The sequence below is a fragment of the Micropterus dolomieu genome, linkage group LG23, assembly GCF_021292245.1.
Source record: "Micropterus dolomieu isolate WLL.071019.BEF.003 ecotype Adirondacks linkage group LG23, ASM2129224v1, whole genome shotgun sequence".
Classification (NCBI taxonomy): domain Eukaryota; kingdom Metazoa; phylum Chordata; class Actinopteri; order Centrarchiformes; family Centrarchidae; genus Micropterus; species Micropterus dolomieu.
Genome location: NC_060172.1, coordinates 18943339 through 18957914, shown reverse-complemented (window position 1 = coordinate 18957914; position 14576 = coordinate 18943339). Strand labels below are relative to the sequence as shown.

The 14576-nt window shown below is 38.5% G+C and overlaps 1 protein-coding gene across 1 annotated transcript in view; it reads right to left on the bottom strand.

Moving 5' to 3' along the window:
• LOC123963853 (von Willebrand factor A domain-containing protein 7-like) overlaps positions 1-1801 on the bottom strand; it is a 4640-nt gene extending 2839 nt beyond the window's left edge. The window contains exons 1-2 of the mRNA XM_046040927.1: positions 1673-1801; positions 1407-1526 (exon numbers count right to left, since the gene is read on the bottom strand). Coding sequence (XP_045896883.1) covers positions 1407-1526; positions 1673-1736 — 184 coding nt within the window. The 5' untranslated portion in view covers positions 1737-1801. The remainder of the gene's footprint in view (positions 1-1406; positions 1527-1672) is intronic.
• Between the last annotated feature and the right edge of the window lie 12775 nt (positions 1802-14576).

The window sequence follows — 14576 nt, the reverse complement described above, 5'->3', positions numbered from 1 at the left end:
AGAGTGGCTGAAGAAGAAGCACATCAAGGTTCTGGAGTGGCCTAGCCAGTCTCCAGACCTGAATCCAATTGAAAATCTTTGGAGGGAGCTTAAAATTCGAGTTGCCAGGCGACAACCTCGGAACCTGAATGATTTGGAGGCTGTCTGCAGGGAGGAGTGGGCCAACATCCCTGCCGAAATGTGCACAAACCTTGTCACCAACTATAAAAACCGTTTGACATCTGTGCTGGCCAATAATGGCTTTTCTACAAAATATTAACATGCTGTTTGTCCAGGGGGTCAAATACTTGTTTTTCCTCATCAGATGGTTATCAATTTTTATAAATTCATATGATGTGATTTTTTGGAATTTTCTTTGGGATTCTGTCTTTCACTGTTAGAATGTACATATGATTAAAATTATAGATCGTTGCATTCTTTGTAAGTGGGCAAACCTGCAAAATCAGCAAGGGGTCAAATACTTATTTCCCCCACTGTATTACAGAAACAGACTGTATGAAAAGAGGGAGGATTGTAGTGAGAGCACTGCAGTGTCAGGTATGACTGTGCAGCAATGGCAAATTGTTTACATCACTCACAAGTCAGGTAGTAGGGCCCCATAGCAGAATTTAGCTTAGGGCCCGAGGGAGGTCAGGATTAGCCAGTTTTTGACTTGAGTGGTGACATAACTGGAAAGGGTTTTGCAATATAAACATCTAAAAACTTGCTCTGGGACTGGAAACTGCACTTTCTTGGAGGTCCTGACGTTAACATCTTTGTGGATTTGTGGTGAGATTTCTGCCTGATTACAAGTGTTTTCAGTTAGTTTCACCTGCTTGTCTCATCCTAACATACAGTCCCAAACTGGGTTATGTGTCTGTCAGACGGTCTGAAGGGGTTACAAACATATCAGCAGAGCAAAAACGCAGGCTAATCCTCCACACAGTAGAATTATTCACTTGTCCTCTTGCGACTCAGTTTTCCTTATTGTGATTGTGTAACTTACAATGCTGTATTCAAACCTGTATTCAGTGAATTTAAGAAGATAGGTTGCTTTTTGTAAGATCAATAGATTTCAATGTGTTATACTTTTTACTTTAAGTACTTTTAAAACCAGGTACTTTTTCACTTTTACTTGAGTAACATTTTAGTGTGGTATCTGTACTTTTACTGAAGTATAAAAATTGAGTACTTTTTCCACATGAATTGAGACACAGCTGGTGTGTCATTAGTTCAGCATCAAACTTGGGAGCCACCATTGACCATAGCTGTCGTTTCTTCACATATTGAGATGACAGTGCTATTGGGTGCATTTTGTTACAGATATTTGTTTCTATGGAGCTGTGGCATTTGAGCCTCAATTTTATAAATGGCATTTGTACTCACAAACACAATTCTTTAGGTATGCAGAAAGGTGGGTAATTTACCGATTGGTTTGGAAACACCAGTATATCCAGAGATAAGTATCTTTTCCTGCAGGATGTCCTCCAAAATGTTGTTTGTGCAGTCGTCTCCATTACAGTTGCGACAGGTTGCTCTGCTTTCAGCTATGGGGAAAGAAAATTTTCAAGATATTTTATCAGTGTTTAGTTTAGTAAAATGATCTCTCTAATCACATCAAATCTGTCTTCATCTCTGTATTTTTTCGTTTTGGTAAGACAGACAAACACACTGACGTCACATGAACTATTACCTGCAATGTTACCGATGCTGGTGTCTGATCTGATCAGATTGGAGTTTGGGAGTGTGTTTTCCATTTCCACCCAGTTACTATGACTGTAGAAATCCTATTATTGAAAAAGGAAGACAAGTTAAATATTTACAACATGTCAAAAACAGCATCTCTCATTATCTTTTAGTACCAACATTCTTTTTTCAAAACTCTTCACTAAGCCCTTTTAAAGATTTGGTGGGCGGTTGTAAAACTAAAACAAATGGCATTGCATACAGTTTTGATACATTTGCACACTGACTAATGGCATAACACTGCTGCACCTGATTAACATTTGTGTGAGAAACTTAAAATGGAAACAAAACGAGTAGAAAGTACCTGTAAAGTGTGTAAGATTGCACCCAGTTGTTCTCTTGCTGCCTCAAAGTTCTGTAATTTGTTGCTGGCCTTCACAGCTGATAATCCATCTGTAATGATTTTTCTTCCCTCAGAAAATTTCTCACGGTCAAAGTGATAGGGTGGGTCAGACAAATGCTCAATGTCTACATTTCGATTGTTGTCTTGGATTAAATTGATTGTTTGGATGAAGCTGTTGGATGAATTTGCTTGACAGGCATCAGCGACAGACTCAGCGGTAAAAGGCTGCGGCTACACACACACACACACACACACACACACACATTATTGTAGTGGCACATCACATTTATTAATAATACAGGCTCTGGTGAAATAGTCAATATAATTTGGTTGAATTTCATCCTTACAGGAAAAGTGAAGTTTTTGCCCTCAGCCAAGGCCAGAGCTTGGCACACCTGCACGGTGGTTTTTAAGATCGCTATCTGAGTGATTTCCTGATGACTCAGAGAGTTTCCATCAAATACGATATTAAACCCCAAAACTCCAGTCTGCAGGAGCAGGAGACACAGAGCAGCCAACCCAGACATCATTGCACAACCTGCCTGACAGACACAGCAGAAATTATAAAAAAAAAAAAGATTATTTTACTGGTGTCAATTTGTACTAATGTCAAAATTAACACAGAAGAATATGGATGAAAGAATGGCAAATCGGGCTAAAAATCGTGTAGTGTGAACTAGGCTTTAGAGAATCTCACCTCACACCTACAACAACTCATTATTTCACATTAACACAACATTTTGTAATTACAGACACTGCAGCTCTCCTGATTTCATACCATCATTTTAAATGCACGTAAAAATGTATCTAGTTTTCTGGTCAAATGACATTGAAAGTTAAAAGGACAACTAAAGAGAAGCCCTTGTCATTTTATAAGCATTCAAAACACTTATCATTATACATTTTGAATGAACATCACTGAAACAGTCACATAATTGTTTTGAAACTAAATAATAAAAATACTTTTCAAAATGACTTTGTAATGTAGACACAACAACTGTCATAACATTAAATTAGATGATGAGTTTATAAAAATACTAAAATGTGACTTGTGTCAAATTGTTTGTTTTATTTAACATTACCAATAATAATCAGATATTACTATACTGTACCTTTGGTCTTGATGTCGCCTTGTAGACTGTCTATCTATTGTGGCAATGTCTTTTATAATGCTCCATGTCAAGGGTACTACTGTCTTTACCTGTTTGACCTGTTACTGTGGCAAAAAAAACAAGTCGTTTTGAATTCTTTCATTTTCATTTTCAATATGAGTCACAATTTTATTGAGAATGGTTATTTTGGCAATTTATTTTCACTAAAAAAAGAATAAAAATGATAAAAAGATTTGGCAATGAGTTTTCTTGATGTAATTATGTTGTGTTTTTGTGCTAAACTGCAAAATGTTCAAAATTCATACAGATTGTTCATGAAGTGAAGAAACATAAATAAAAGTTGTTTTCCTGCAAAATGCGTGTCACTTTACTTAAAGCAAACAATTACGTGTTATAAGGTCTTATAATTAGTTCATATGGTATTATGTCCACCTGTAATATATTATACAGTGATAGATATTTTAACACTTTACTTAAAGCAAACAAAGACATGCTATATAACATTAAACATTACTATAAGCTATTATTCCATTTTATATCACGAATTGTAAATGGTGAGTAAAGTGTATTCATAACAAGGCAGAGTTATAATGTGTTATGGAACATGGTAGGAGATTCTTACCGCACATTGATATAAACTAATTAATATTAGTTATAAAACATTACATCAAAAGGTCATAATACGTTATGAACTTTGCTATAGCGCCTAATGCATGTTTGTAAGTGATTATAACAACTGTTATAATGTCTTATGGACGCATTATATCGTGTTATAAATATATGCAGAAGTCATTATAGCGATGACCTTCATAGAAAGTGTTACCAAAGGTTTTTGCTGGGGTCTGTACCAAACAAGCATGTTCCCACACCTCTACAGAATATTGTTTGTAGGCTGGGGCATCTCTGTAGCACCACAATGCTTTGTTTAAATTGTATGTTGCAACACATTTTACCTTTATTAAAAAATTGCTGCTTCTGCAATGGATTTTGCACTTAGCCATGTTGCGATTTGGATAATATTTTGATTAATTGTTCACAGTCTTTCAAAGAAAACATTATTTTGCTATCTTCCCATAAGAAGGTGCGAGAGCTATTCCCTAATCACAGAATAGTTACAGTTAAGTTGCCATCTTATGTTCATCTTAAAACTGTGATCAAGGAATAATTATTTTGTCACAGGAAACCAGTTTGTTGTGTGAGAAATTATTACACACCTGCACACTGCTGTAAGAGGTTCCCACATCAGATTCTGTGACCTGATTAAGAATTTCAGCTATAGACCAAATATTGTTAGAGGAAGTGTTATTGCTCTGCAGACAGACCTATCCACTAAAGTTTTTGCTATCACAACCAGCAAAATTGGTGACTCTTTCCATATTTAATATCTGAATGTACGTGGTTTGTCTGTGTCAGTTGGAATTCTTTCATTTTCATTTTTTATGATGACAGTTAGTCAAACCAGTTTTTGTGTATGTACCAGACGGTAGATGTTGGTATGTACCACAGTTCAATAAGCATACCGAAAGGGAGAATTCCTCCCATTCCTTTAGCAAATGAAAAGAAAGTATCTTGAATGATGATTGTCACTGCAATGTCAACAATTTAGAGGCTGAGGGACCGATACATCTAACATAGATAAACTGAAAACAGCTATCCAATGTGTATACAATAGTGTTTTTAGCAGTTGCTAATTTGCAACACCTCTCCCTAGAAGGGCTTTTTAAAGAAATAAAACTTTAAAACATAAAAACAGTGATGAAAAAAAAGAAAATACAATACATTACAGTATAAGTCAAGATAAAAGGAGGTAAAATGAATAGACATCAAAATGCTATGAAAAACATGTAACACTAACTACAGTAGACTAGACAAGTTTGTTGCTGAACCAACCAGGACTTGGCCTCTCTTTTAAAAGTGGTGAAGTTTGCAGCAGTTTTCAAGTATTTAGGTAGCAAGTTTCAAGACTTAGCTCCTTTCACAGAAAAGGCTGTCTGAGCAAAATAAGTTTTGCAAAATGAAACTTTACAATTGCCACTTGAAGATGTTCTGGTGGATCTGCTGTTACTCTGAAGTCTCTTAATGTACTTACAGAGAGGCTGAGGAGCAAGTCCATTGAAACATTTAAAAACAAGCTTTACATAATGAAAATCAATAAAGTTTGCAAAACTTAAAATCTTGTATTTACTTAAAATGCGACAGTGATGAGACCTGATTTGCTTTTTGTCCAGAATTTTCAAGGCTTGATTGTAAAGACACTCCATAGATTTAATCACAGACTGACTGGGCTGGGACCAGGTAGTTAAACAATAAGACAGATGAGAAAGTATCATTGAATTTAGAAACATCAAGGCGCAATCAATTCAATTCAATTCAAATTAGCTTTATTGGCATGAATGTGTAACAACAATATTGCCAAAGCATCATACAAACTACATAAGAAAAATCAACATGATACATTTCATTAAACAAGTAATTAAAGCGTAAAGTAATTAAAGCGTATGTGTGTTTGTGTTAGAAAAATTTTATATATTAAAAATTTTATATTAAATAAATAAATAAAACAGTAAACGTGTGTGTGTGTGTGTGTGTGTGTGTGTGTGTGTGTGTGTATTAATAGACAAAAAATATAACAATTTATTAATTGATTAAAATAATAATAATTAAAAAAAGAAATCATTATCAAATGTAAAAACAAAACAATTACTAAAATATCAAACAATCAAAATAATAATAATTTGAAAATTTGTACAATTATTTATCAGTCTGAGTTTCCACTGGTTGTCCGTACTTCAAATCAAATGTGAAGCATTTTCTTTACATCTTAAAATAGGTAAGGTTAGCCTTAATCGTTTTGCAAATCTTTTTAGTGTGACTTTTAAAATTGAACTGCGAGTCTAAAATCCCCAGATACTTCACTTCTGGTACTTGTTCGATAAGTTCACCTTTAATTTTAACGTTCAGGGATTTGGTTTCAGATTGCTTTTTAAAAGAAAAATAGATAGACTTTGCATTTAGTGTCAAACAGGAGGCATCAAGCCAAGCTGAAACTTTTTCTAGGTTTTTGGTTAGCTTATTTGCAACATCATCACTGACAACTGTATCGTCAGCATACATCTGAAGACCTATATCAGGACATGTATCTGGCAAATTGTTGATATACAAACTAAAAAGGATGGGACCCAACACAGTTCCTTGGGGGATTCATGTACAGATTTTGCTGAAAGCAGACTTGATGTTATTAATTACAACACACTATTCCCAACCCTTTAATTACAAGTCAAACCAAGATAATGACAAGTTTAACATTGAAAGTTTTGAGATTAAAATGCTGTGGTTTACTGTATCAAATGCCTTTTTCAGATCCAGAAACACTGCGCCTACCACATTACCTTTGTCAAGTGACTGTTTTATGTTTTCTAGCAATAAACAGGTTGCTGACTCTGTGGAGTGGTTATGTCTGAAACCAAACTGTAGGGGGTGCAGATAATTGTTTGTCTCCAAGTAAGTTGTTCTGAAACAACTTTCTCCAGCACTTTGGACAGCACAGGAAAACTAATTGGTTGTAGTTTGGTAATAGTTGGTAATTACTTCAGCATCCCCGGATTTCAAAGTAGGCTTTACCAAGGCAAGGAAATAAACAGATTTTGCAAGTGACACAGCAAGCACGGAGCCTAACCAACCGTGCAGAGCCATCTTTCTCAATTCTCTGGGGAGTCAGGTTAAAGACCTTTGGCCTGTTAGTGGCCAAACCATCGTAAAAGCAAGTAGCCTTTTATTGTTACATTTAGTTTACTCATGATTGTGAGAGTTTTATAATAATCTTGACATTGGAGGCCTATTTACTTGTCATCGCAATAGGGCTGAATGATATGCAAAAAAATCCTATTGTGAGAATGGTTATTTTTTTATTTTCACTGAAAAAAAATGATTAAATGATTAATGATTAAAATGATTATCTATCTTGCTGCAAACTATACATGAACAGAACATTAGACCGGTGCGCAAGACACTTATCTTTACATTTGAAAAAGACCATAATAAATTCTAAATTTGCTCAAAAGTATTTGCAGTTGTAAAAATTCGTGAGTAGACTGAAATGGGAATGGGAGTAATGTACTGTAGACCATGTAAGAGATGACACTAGAAAGCGCCTCAGTGGGCAGGTGAGTAATAATTTTTCACCCAGCAAACTTTCCTGCAACCACAAAATAATTATTCCTTGATTACAATACAATGTTGTGATCTTATGTTCATATTATAAAATCTATTGTGTGATTTGGGAATAACTTGCACATCTCTTTATGTGGAAAAATTTCAATGACAAGTAAATAGGCCTGTAATGTCACAATCATCAAATAACTCACAATCATGAACAAACTAAATGTAACAATATGAGGCTACTTGCTTTCATCATAATTATATTTACTCAGCATCTAAATTAATGCTGTGACAATATGTTGTGACTACATTACAAAGTCTTTTTACTGTATTGTAGCACATAATTCTCAAACTGCTGCTGTCAGGTAGTTCAACTGCAGAACTGGTTTCTCAACACAAACGTGTGACATGAAAAACAAAGAATTCAAACATTCAGACAAGGACAATAGTGACTCCATCCAGGACATGGAGCATAAAAAAAGATATTGGTCTTGGATGTTTTTCTTATAGAATGTATATGTTGGAAGCAGTAATCAGAAGGTTATTATTGTTTTTAGCTTAAGTTACTTTTATGGACAATACAGAGGTTTCTTATATTTACATTGTATTGCAGATTTTGTTATTGTGCAAATAAACCATTTTTCATAGCATTTTTATTTGTTAATTAACATTTCTTGCTGCAAGCTATTTTTCAGAACATTTTTAACAAATGCTTTCAAAAAGTGTGGGGAAATGTCCCCAGCGTCCCCAGTGTAAATGACCCTCCCTCCCGGCTCCCTCCCTACAGGTTGAACTACTCCATGCTTACCGGTTCACCTCCACTTGTCTTTACTCCTGCTCAGTTTCTCACTCAGCCCTGTCACTTTGTCACACGCAAGAAACAGAGAGCAGAGAGCGTGGGGGCTAGTAAGAGATGTGATTGGGCCGGCCTAGTGTCAGTATAGAAAATTACCCAATGGGCCTCTGTCCATGCTTTATGGGCCAATCGTTGGCCCATTTTAAAAAAACAGTTATATAAATAAATAATTTACGTTCCACCAGCCCCAAAGCTGCATCGGCCCACCGGGCATTCGCCTGGTATTTGCCAGATTACCAGTCCAGATTCTGTTTCTGCAAAAGAACGCCTCAAATATTTTGTACAGTTTAATTCGGAATCGTTAATTAATACTTGTATGCAGTGCAATTTATTCTCATAAATAAGGTGAACAGGAGGACAAATTACATTTAAATTGATGCCGTTTTCAGTGCATCAGTCGAGCAAATGTCGTGTACACACGGTTTTATAAGTCTGAAAATTATTTGGCGTACGCCATTTTTGGCTTTTGGGCGCACGTACACTTTTAGTGAGGTTTCTAAGCACAGTTTTATAAATGAGACCCCTGAGCTCCTTTGGCTATGGTGGGGGAGCATCAACCTGTCATGATGGCTGGACCACCTCGGGGTTGGACAGTGATCCCACCATTCCTGGTCTTGGCTCAATTATCATGGAGGCCCCAGTGTCTATGGCATCCTCGGCCCACGCCAAAGACCTGTAGCTCCTCTCAGGAGCAAAGCCTAAGGAGTCTAACTTATCACTTTCCCATGCGCCAACGGAGACTAATTTATCTGTCAGCGAGGGCAAACCAGATGCTCTGGTGTGTTCAACTCCACGACAGCCAGAGAGCTGGACTAAGACTAAGACAAGGGCAAAGCGCTCGTCTCCTCCTCCTCCGACTCTGGACCTCCCGCTGGCTAACAGGTTTGACATTTCCCCCACTGGATAAATGTCACCATCCACCAGAAAGCAAGTCCACCCCCTCTTCTCACCACAGGTTGCTGGAAGAGGCTGTGACCAAGAGGAGATCCAGTTCTGGATCTGCGGACAGCAGAAATTTCCCCTGTAGAAAAGGACGCGGGTCCGAAGACAGCAGGGAATTTTCCTGCTGAGAAGGACGCCGCCACCTTGCTGCTGCAGCCTATAGCTGCAATCACCCCATGTGCTGCTGCAGTAAGACGGCCCTCCCCGGTGCCTCCTCTGATCCATTCTACGTCACTCTTAGTTGGGATCACCATAGTGCAGAATATTCACTTTGTAAATGCAATCACACAGTTTTCCTGGAGCAACAACTACCGACATCATTGATAAGCTCACTGGCCTCCTCGCCTCACGAAATGCGCCTTTAATCGTCTCCTCGACTTGCTCAACAGGAGTGGAAAGTCTGTGTTCATCTCTGGCCCAATTCACACCTTGGGCCGTGGATTTGGTCGTTTTAGTAGGCTCCTCAGCCTTCACACCTGGCTCCCATCTGCCTGTTGCACCCATGGCATTGATTTTATTGACAATTTCAATCTGTTCTGGAATCATGACTCCTGCTTTGCACAAGACGGTCTGCATCCAAATAAGCTAGGTAGTCACATGCTAACGTCCAACCTGCGGCACGGTGTCCTGTCCTCCTTACATGACTGAATATCTAAATCACCTTTCGCCCCCCTCCTTCTTCTTCTCTGGCCCCTTTGCCCACTGTCAACAACAATGTACCCTCTACTGCCACTGACTCCCCCTTTCTGGAAGGTATATAGCCATGCATTTCTTACTCTAGTCCACACTGGGAGCCTGGCTTGTCACATCGCTGCCTCATGCACCCCTAAAATCCCTGTATTGACTTCACATAGGCCTGTTAAACGAGACAGATTCATTTGTTTCAGCAATAGTAATAACTTACTAATTAGGATACAGGCTTTAACCTTACCTCAGGTTGTTACGTCAGCTTTACCCCAGTAGAGATCACTAAAGTTGGCCCTTCTTAATGTTAGATCCCTCTCAAACAAAACTTTTATTCTAAATGATTTTATCTCTTCTTCTGACTTAGACTTTATGTTTCTGGCTGAGTCTTGGCTACGTCCTGGTGATCACAGTCAGCTTGTTGAACTATGCCCCCCGGAATATGACTGTTTTAGCCGCCCCAGGGAGTGTAGCCGTGGGGGTGGCCTTGTAGCTGTTTTTAGAAAGCACTTTAAATGCACTCAAATTGCATGTAACGATTAGTAAGTGCTTTTACTCAAACTTGGTGGCACCCCACCGATCCTAATTGCTGTCATCTACCGCCCCACCCAAACCAGCTGGTCCCTTCATGCTGGAATTCCCTGAATTTTTTTTTGTGGATAGAATTCTTATTTGTGGTGATTTTAATTTGCATATTGACAAGTCTTCAAATATCCCAGCTCTTCATTTTTTTAAGTATCATTCATTCTTTTAATTTCACTCAACATGTGTCTGGCCAAACTCATCACACTCTAGACCTGGTCCTTAGCTTGGGTGTGAAGATGTCAGCTGTAGAAATTAAGGACATCTTTATATCAGTTCAGAAATCAGAAATACTTCTATAAATACTTAAATCCCCGAGGGGAAATTCTGTGTCACAGTTGCACACATTGCACAAAAGGTAAAAGGCATATAAATAAAGACAGAAAGTCATTATATAAAGAAGTATATCACAATAAAACATAAAAGAAAAGAAAATATAAAAGAGTGTGGATATGTACAATATTTACATAGTTAAAGGAATTGTTATGGTACAGTATTTACATAATAATTAAGCGAATTATTGTGGTGAACAGTAAAAATGAATAAATAGTAGCATCATAATTGCAGCAGAGAGTATTGCACATTAAGTATTTAAGCAGGTATTCTCGTACAAAACAGATAATAATTTCCAGTTTAAAACTAACTAAGTATCTGTGTGTCCGACACTTAGAGGGAGGAGTTACAAAGTTTGACGGCCACAGGCAGAAATGACTTCCTTTGGTGCTCTGTGGTGCATTTCAATCACAGGAGCACTTTCAATGCACTTTCAGTGCTCCTGTGATTGAGCAGCAGGTCATGGAGTGGGTGGGAGACATTGTCCAAGATGTAGCTTAGACAGCATCCTCCTCTCTGACACCACCGAGAGAGAGTCTAATTCCACCACCACAACGTCACTGGCCTTGCGGATCAGTTTGTTGAATCTGTTAGCGTCCTCTACCCTCAGCCTGCTGAGATCATCAGGTCAATCATTTCCAATGTGAATTCCAGGCTGCTAGTGTTGCCCAGTCTTTCTTAAAACAAACCCAGTTTAATTGAACATAACGCCTCTAAGTTTGGTGCCCTCTTCAGTTCATTTAGCAATGTGCCCCCTGATATCTCCTCCACTAATGATTTTGTCAACTATTTTAATTCCCTCTCTACCTTAACCATTGATCTCATAGCCCCTCTGAAAAACAAACAACACTTAAAATCCGCAAAGGAACCCTGGTTAAATGGAGATATCAGAAGCTGCAAACGGGAATGCAGAAAAACAGAACAAAGATGGAAAAGAATCAGGTCTCCAGGTCCACTACCCGGCCATGAAAGAGTTACTATCTACGTACAATAGTTTGGTAAAAGATGCAAGAGCTCACCATTTCTCAAATCTTATTGCTGCCCACCAGCACAATCCCAGTTTTCTTTTTAAGACTCTTGATCTGTTGGTAAACCCTGCCTCTCCCTGTGCCTCTGCTGATTGTGATACAGATTGTGAGACATTTTTAATACACTTTGTCAGTAAGGTGGAATTATTAAGAGCCAGTATTAGCCCAAACCCTGCCTTTTTAGATGTTGTTGATGCAAAGTTTTTTTTGTAGTATATTAGCCCACACCTGCTTTTAATTTTTAACAGCTCATTATCTACTGGTTGTGTCCCGGTCTGCTTCAAGACTGCATGTGTACAACCTGTCCTAAAAAAACCTAGCATTGACCCCAACATCCTTGACAACTACCGCCCAATTTCTAAACTGCCTTTTCTTTCAAAAACCCTTGAAAAGATTTGAAACTTGAAAAGGTTTCTAAGCAGCTCCTTGTTGCAAGGGAAAATAATTGTATCTTTGAAAAAGTCCAGTCTGACTTCCGTAAGCATCACATTACTGAGACAGCACTCTTGAAAGTTACCAATGACCTCCTAATGAACGCTGATGCAGGCATATGTTAAATACTGGTTTTGCTGGATTTAAGTGCTGCCTTTGACACCATTGATCATGGCATCCTGTTGAACAGACTGAGGCACTGGGTTGGGTATGCGGTACTGGACTGAACGGGTTTGTTTCATACTTATCCAATAGGAAGTTTTGTGTCAATAAATAATTTAAGTCTACCATCAAATGCGGTGTGCCTCAGGGGTCAATCCATGGACCTATTTTGTTTTCTATTTATATCCTTCCTCTGGGTGATGTCATATGCCGGCCACAGTTATACCTACCTGTACAGCCCACTGACCTTAGTATGCTGAGCTCACTACAGGACACACACACACGCACTTCCTGTGATCAAAGTGAGAATTTATTAGCTAAATGAGTACAAAGTGAGAGTAAATAATACCAAAGAAATAATACGATAATGACTAAACAACCAGGATGCAATCAATGAGAGTAATAGGGTTCAATGTGAATTTAGTTTTTGGCTATTCTGGAAAGGATATGACTAAATGAATAAGAGACAAATGGACGCAAGTTATCATCATAACTTCACAACTAAGTTCAATTGATTATGAGTTTCATGATCGGCTGGCTTGGCTCGTTGGGTTTATGGCCCTCAGCGGCTTGGCACACCACACGGCCTCTCGAGAGGGTCTTTGGCCAACAAGAATGTCCCGAAGTCCTTTGTGTTGCTGGTGGTTGCGGGAAACTCTCGCAGTAAACAGGCCGGCTATCGTCGGTTGATGTTCTCTGTGTTACCGGTGGCGTAACTGACTCACGTGGCTGGCCTCTGATTTTGTTGTCGTTGGGAGAAGTGAAGTTAACATTACGAACCGAAATAAAAGCTTTAAAAGAAACTTGTTTGTTTCTGAGTTAAGAGTTGCGTGCGTTAAAAGGTCTGATAACTTTAAACAAAAGGTAAATTTACCGAAGGTTCTATAGACCTTGCGGATATAGGCTAAGTAAGTTGCTGTGAGATAAAGGAAAACTTAGGAGTTGCGGAGATTCTTCCTGGGGCCAAACTCTTGGATGCTGGACGTTGCTAGACATGTTTTACTTAAAGAGGTGGTATAATGCTTTTTGGCTTTTTCCCTCTCCTTTATTGAGTTTTATACCTTTTTTGTCCATGTAATAGGTTTGCCATGTGAAAAAGCCCAAAGTCAGAAAACACTTCTCTGGACTGCTTGAAAACAGCTCGTTTGTATAGTCCAGCCATTTCCCTTTGCAAAGCTAAATGCGCCTCATATAACGCTCGCCAAGCGGCTACTCCGACACGCCCTCAAAAACACTGATCTGCAGCACACACCTCTCCCTTCCAAACACTAGCTACCCTCCAGGCAGTCAATGGACATAAAGTTGTTACTGTGATGTAGAGACAGAGCTCAGTTAAAACTTTATGGATGAAAGATACTTTTGTTAATAACTCACCACTCTGAAACTCTTGCTCCAGTCTATGTTAACAAGCCGGTCGGCAACATGTACAGCTCAACTGAAGCCAGGCTTCTCACTGACCCGTCCTTCTCTGCTTCTGATTGGCTAGTAGTCCTTAACTAGGAACTGCGCATGTGCAACTTCCAACAAAGATCATTTAGAGACAAGATGTGTCACTCCATAGCTAAAGCGAAGCATTACAACACAGGGTGAACGGAGGAGCTGCAGCAATGCACTATAGACAAAAAATATGGTGTGTTTTGAAAATTAAACCATGTAAACCTGTTCTGGTACAACCCCTAAGTAGGATTTTGAACTTGAAAATGAGCATAATACCACCTCTTTAAGAAGATATGAGGAGGTATTTGAACATGGCATCAGATTAAACAACAGACACAGACAAGAATGTACACTTGCTTAAAGATGAGGTTTAAGAACAATGCATGTTATACCTCTTTTGTCCTCTGGGGGACACTGGTTTCATGAATGGAGGCTGAAGATAACTTTGATTACTTAAACTTTAAATTCAATCCTTGGTCCAGGAGCTGGGAAAATTAATTGTATTACACAGGATAATATTTCTGTACCATATAAATTCTCCTTTTTCACATTTGTCCTTTTGGTACATAGATTTTGCCTGTATAGGGAATGATTGAGCATCTCTTCAAAATCACAAAGTCCTGTAGCATTTTATGACCGCAGAATGTAGTGTCTCAGTTCTACACTCATGTCAGAAGAGTAAACAAAGGGGGACCCTTTCCTTTGATCTGTGGCAGTGTGTGTGTGTTGCAGATCCAGTTTGGCCCTTTAGTTTATAGTCTCTGTCCATAGAGGTCCTGACA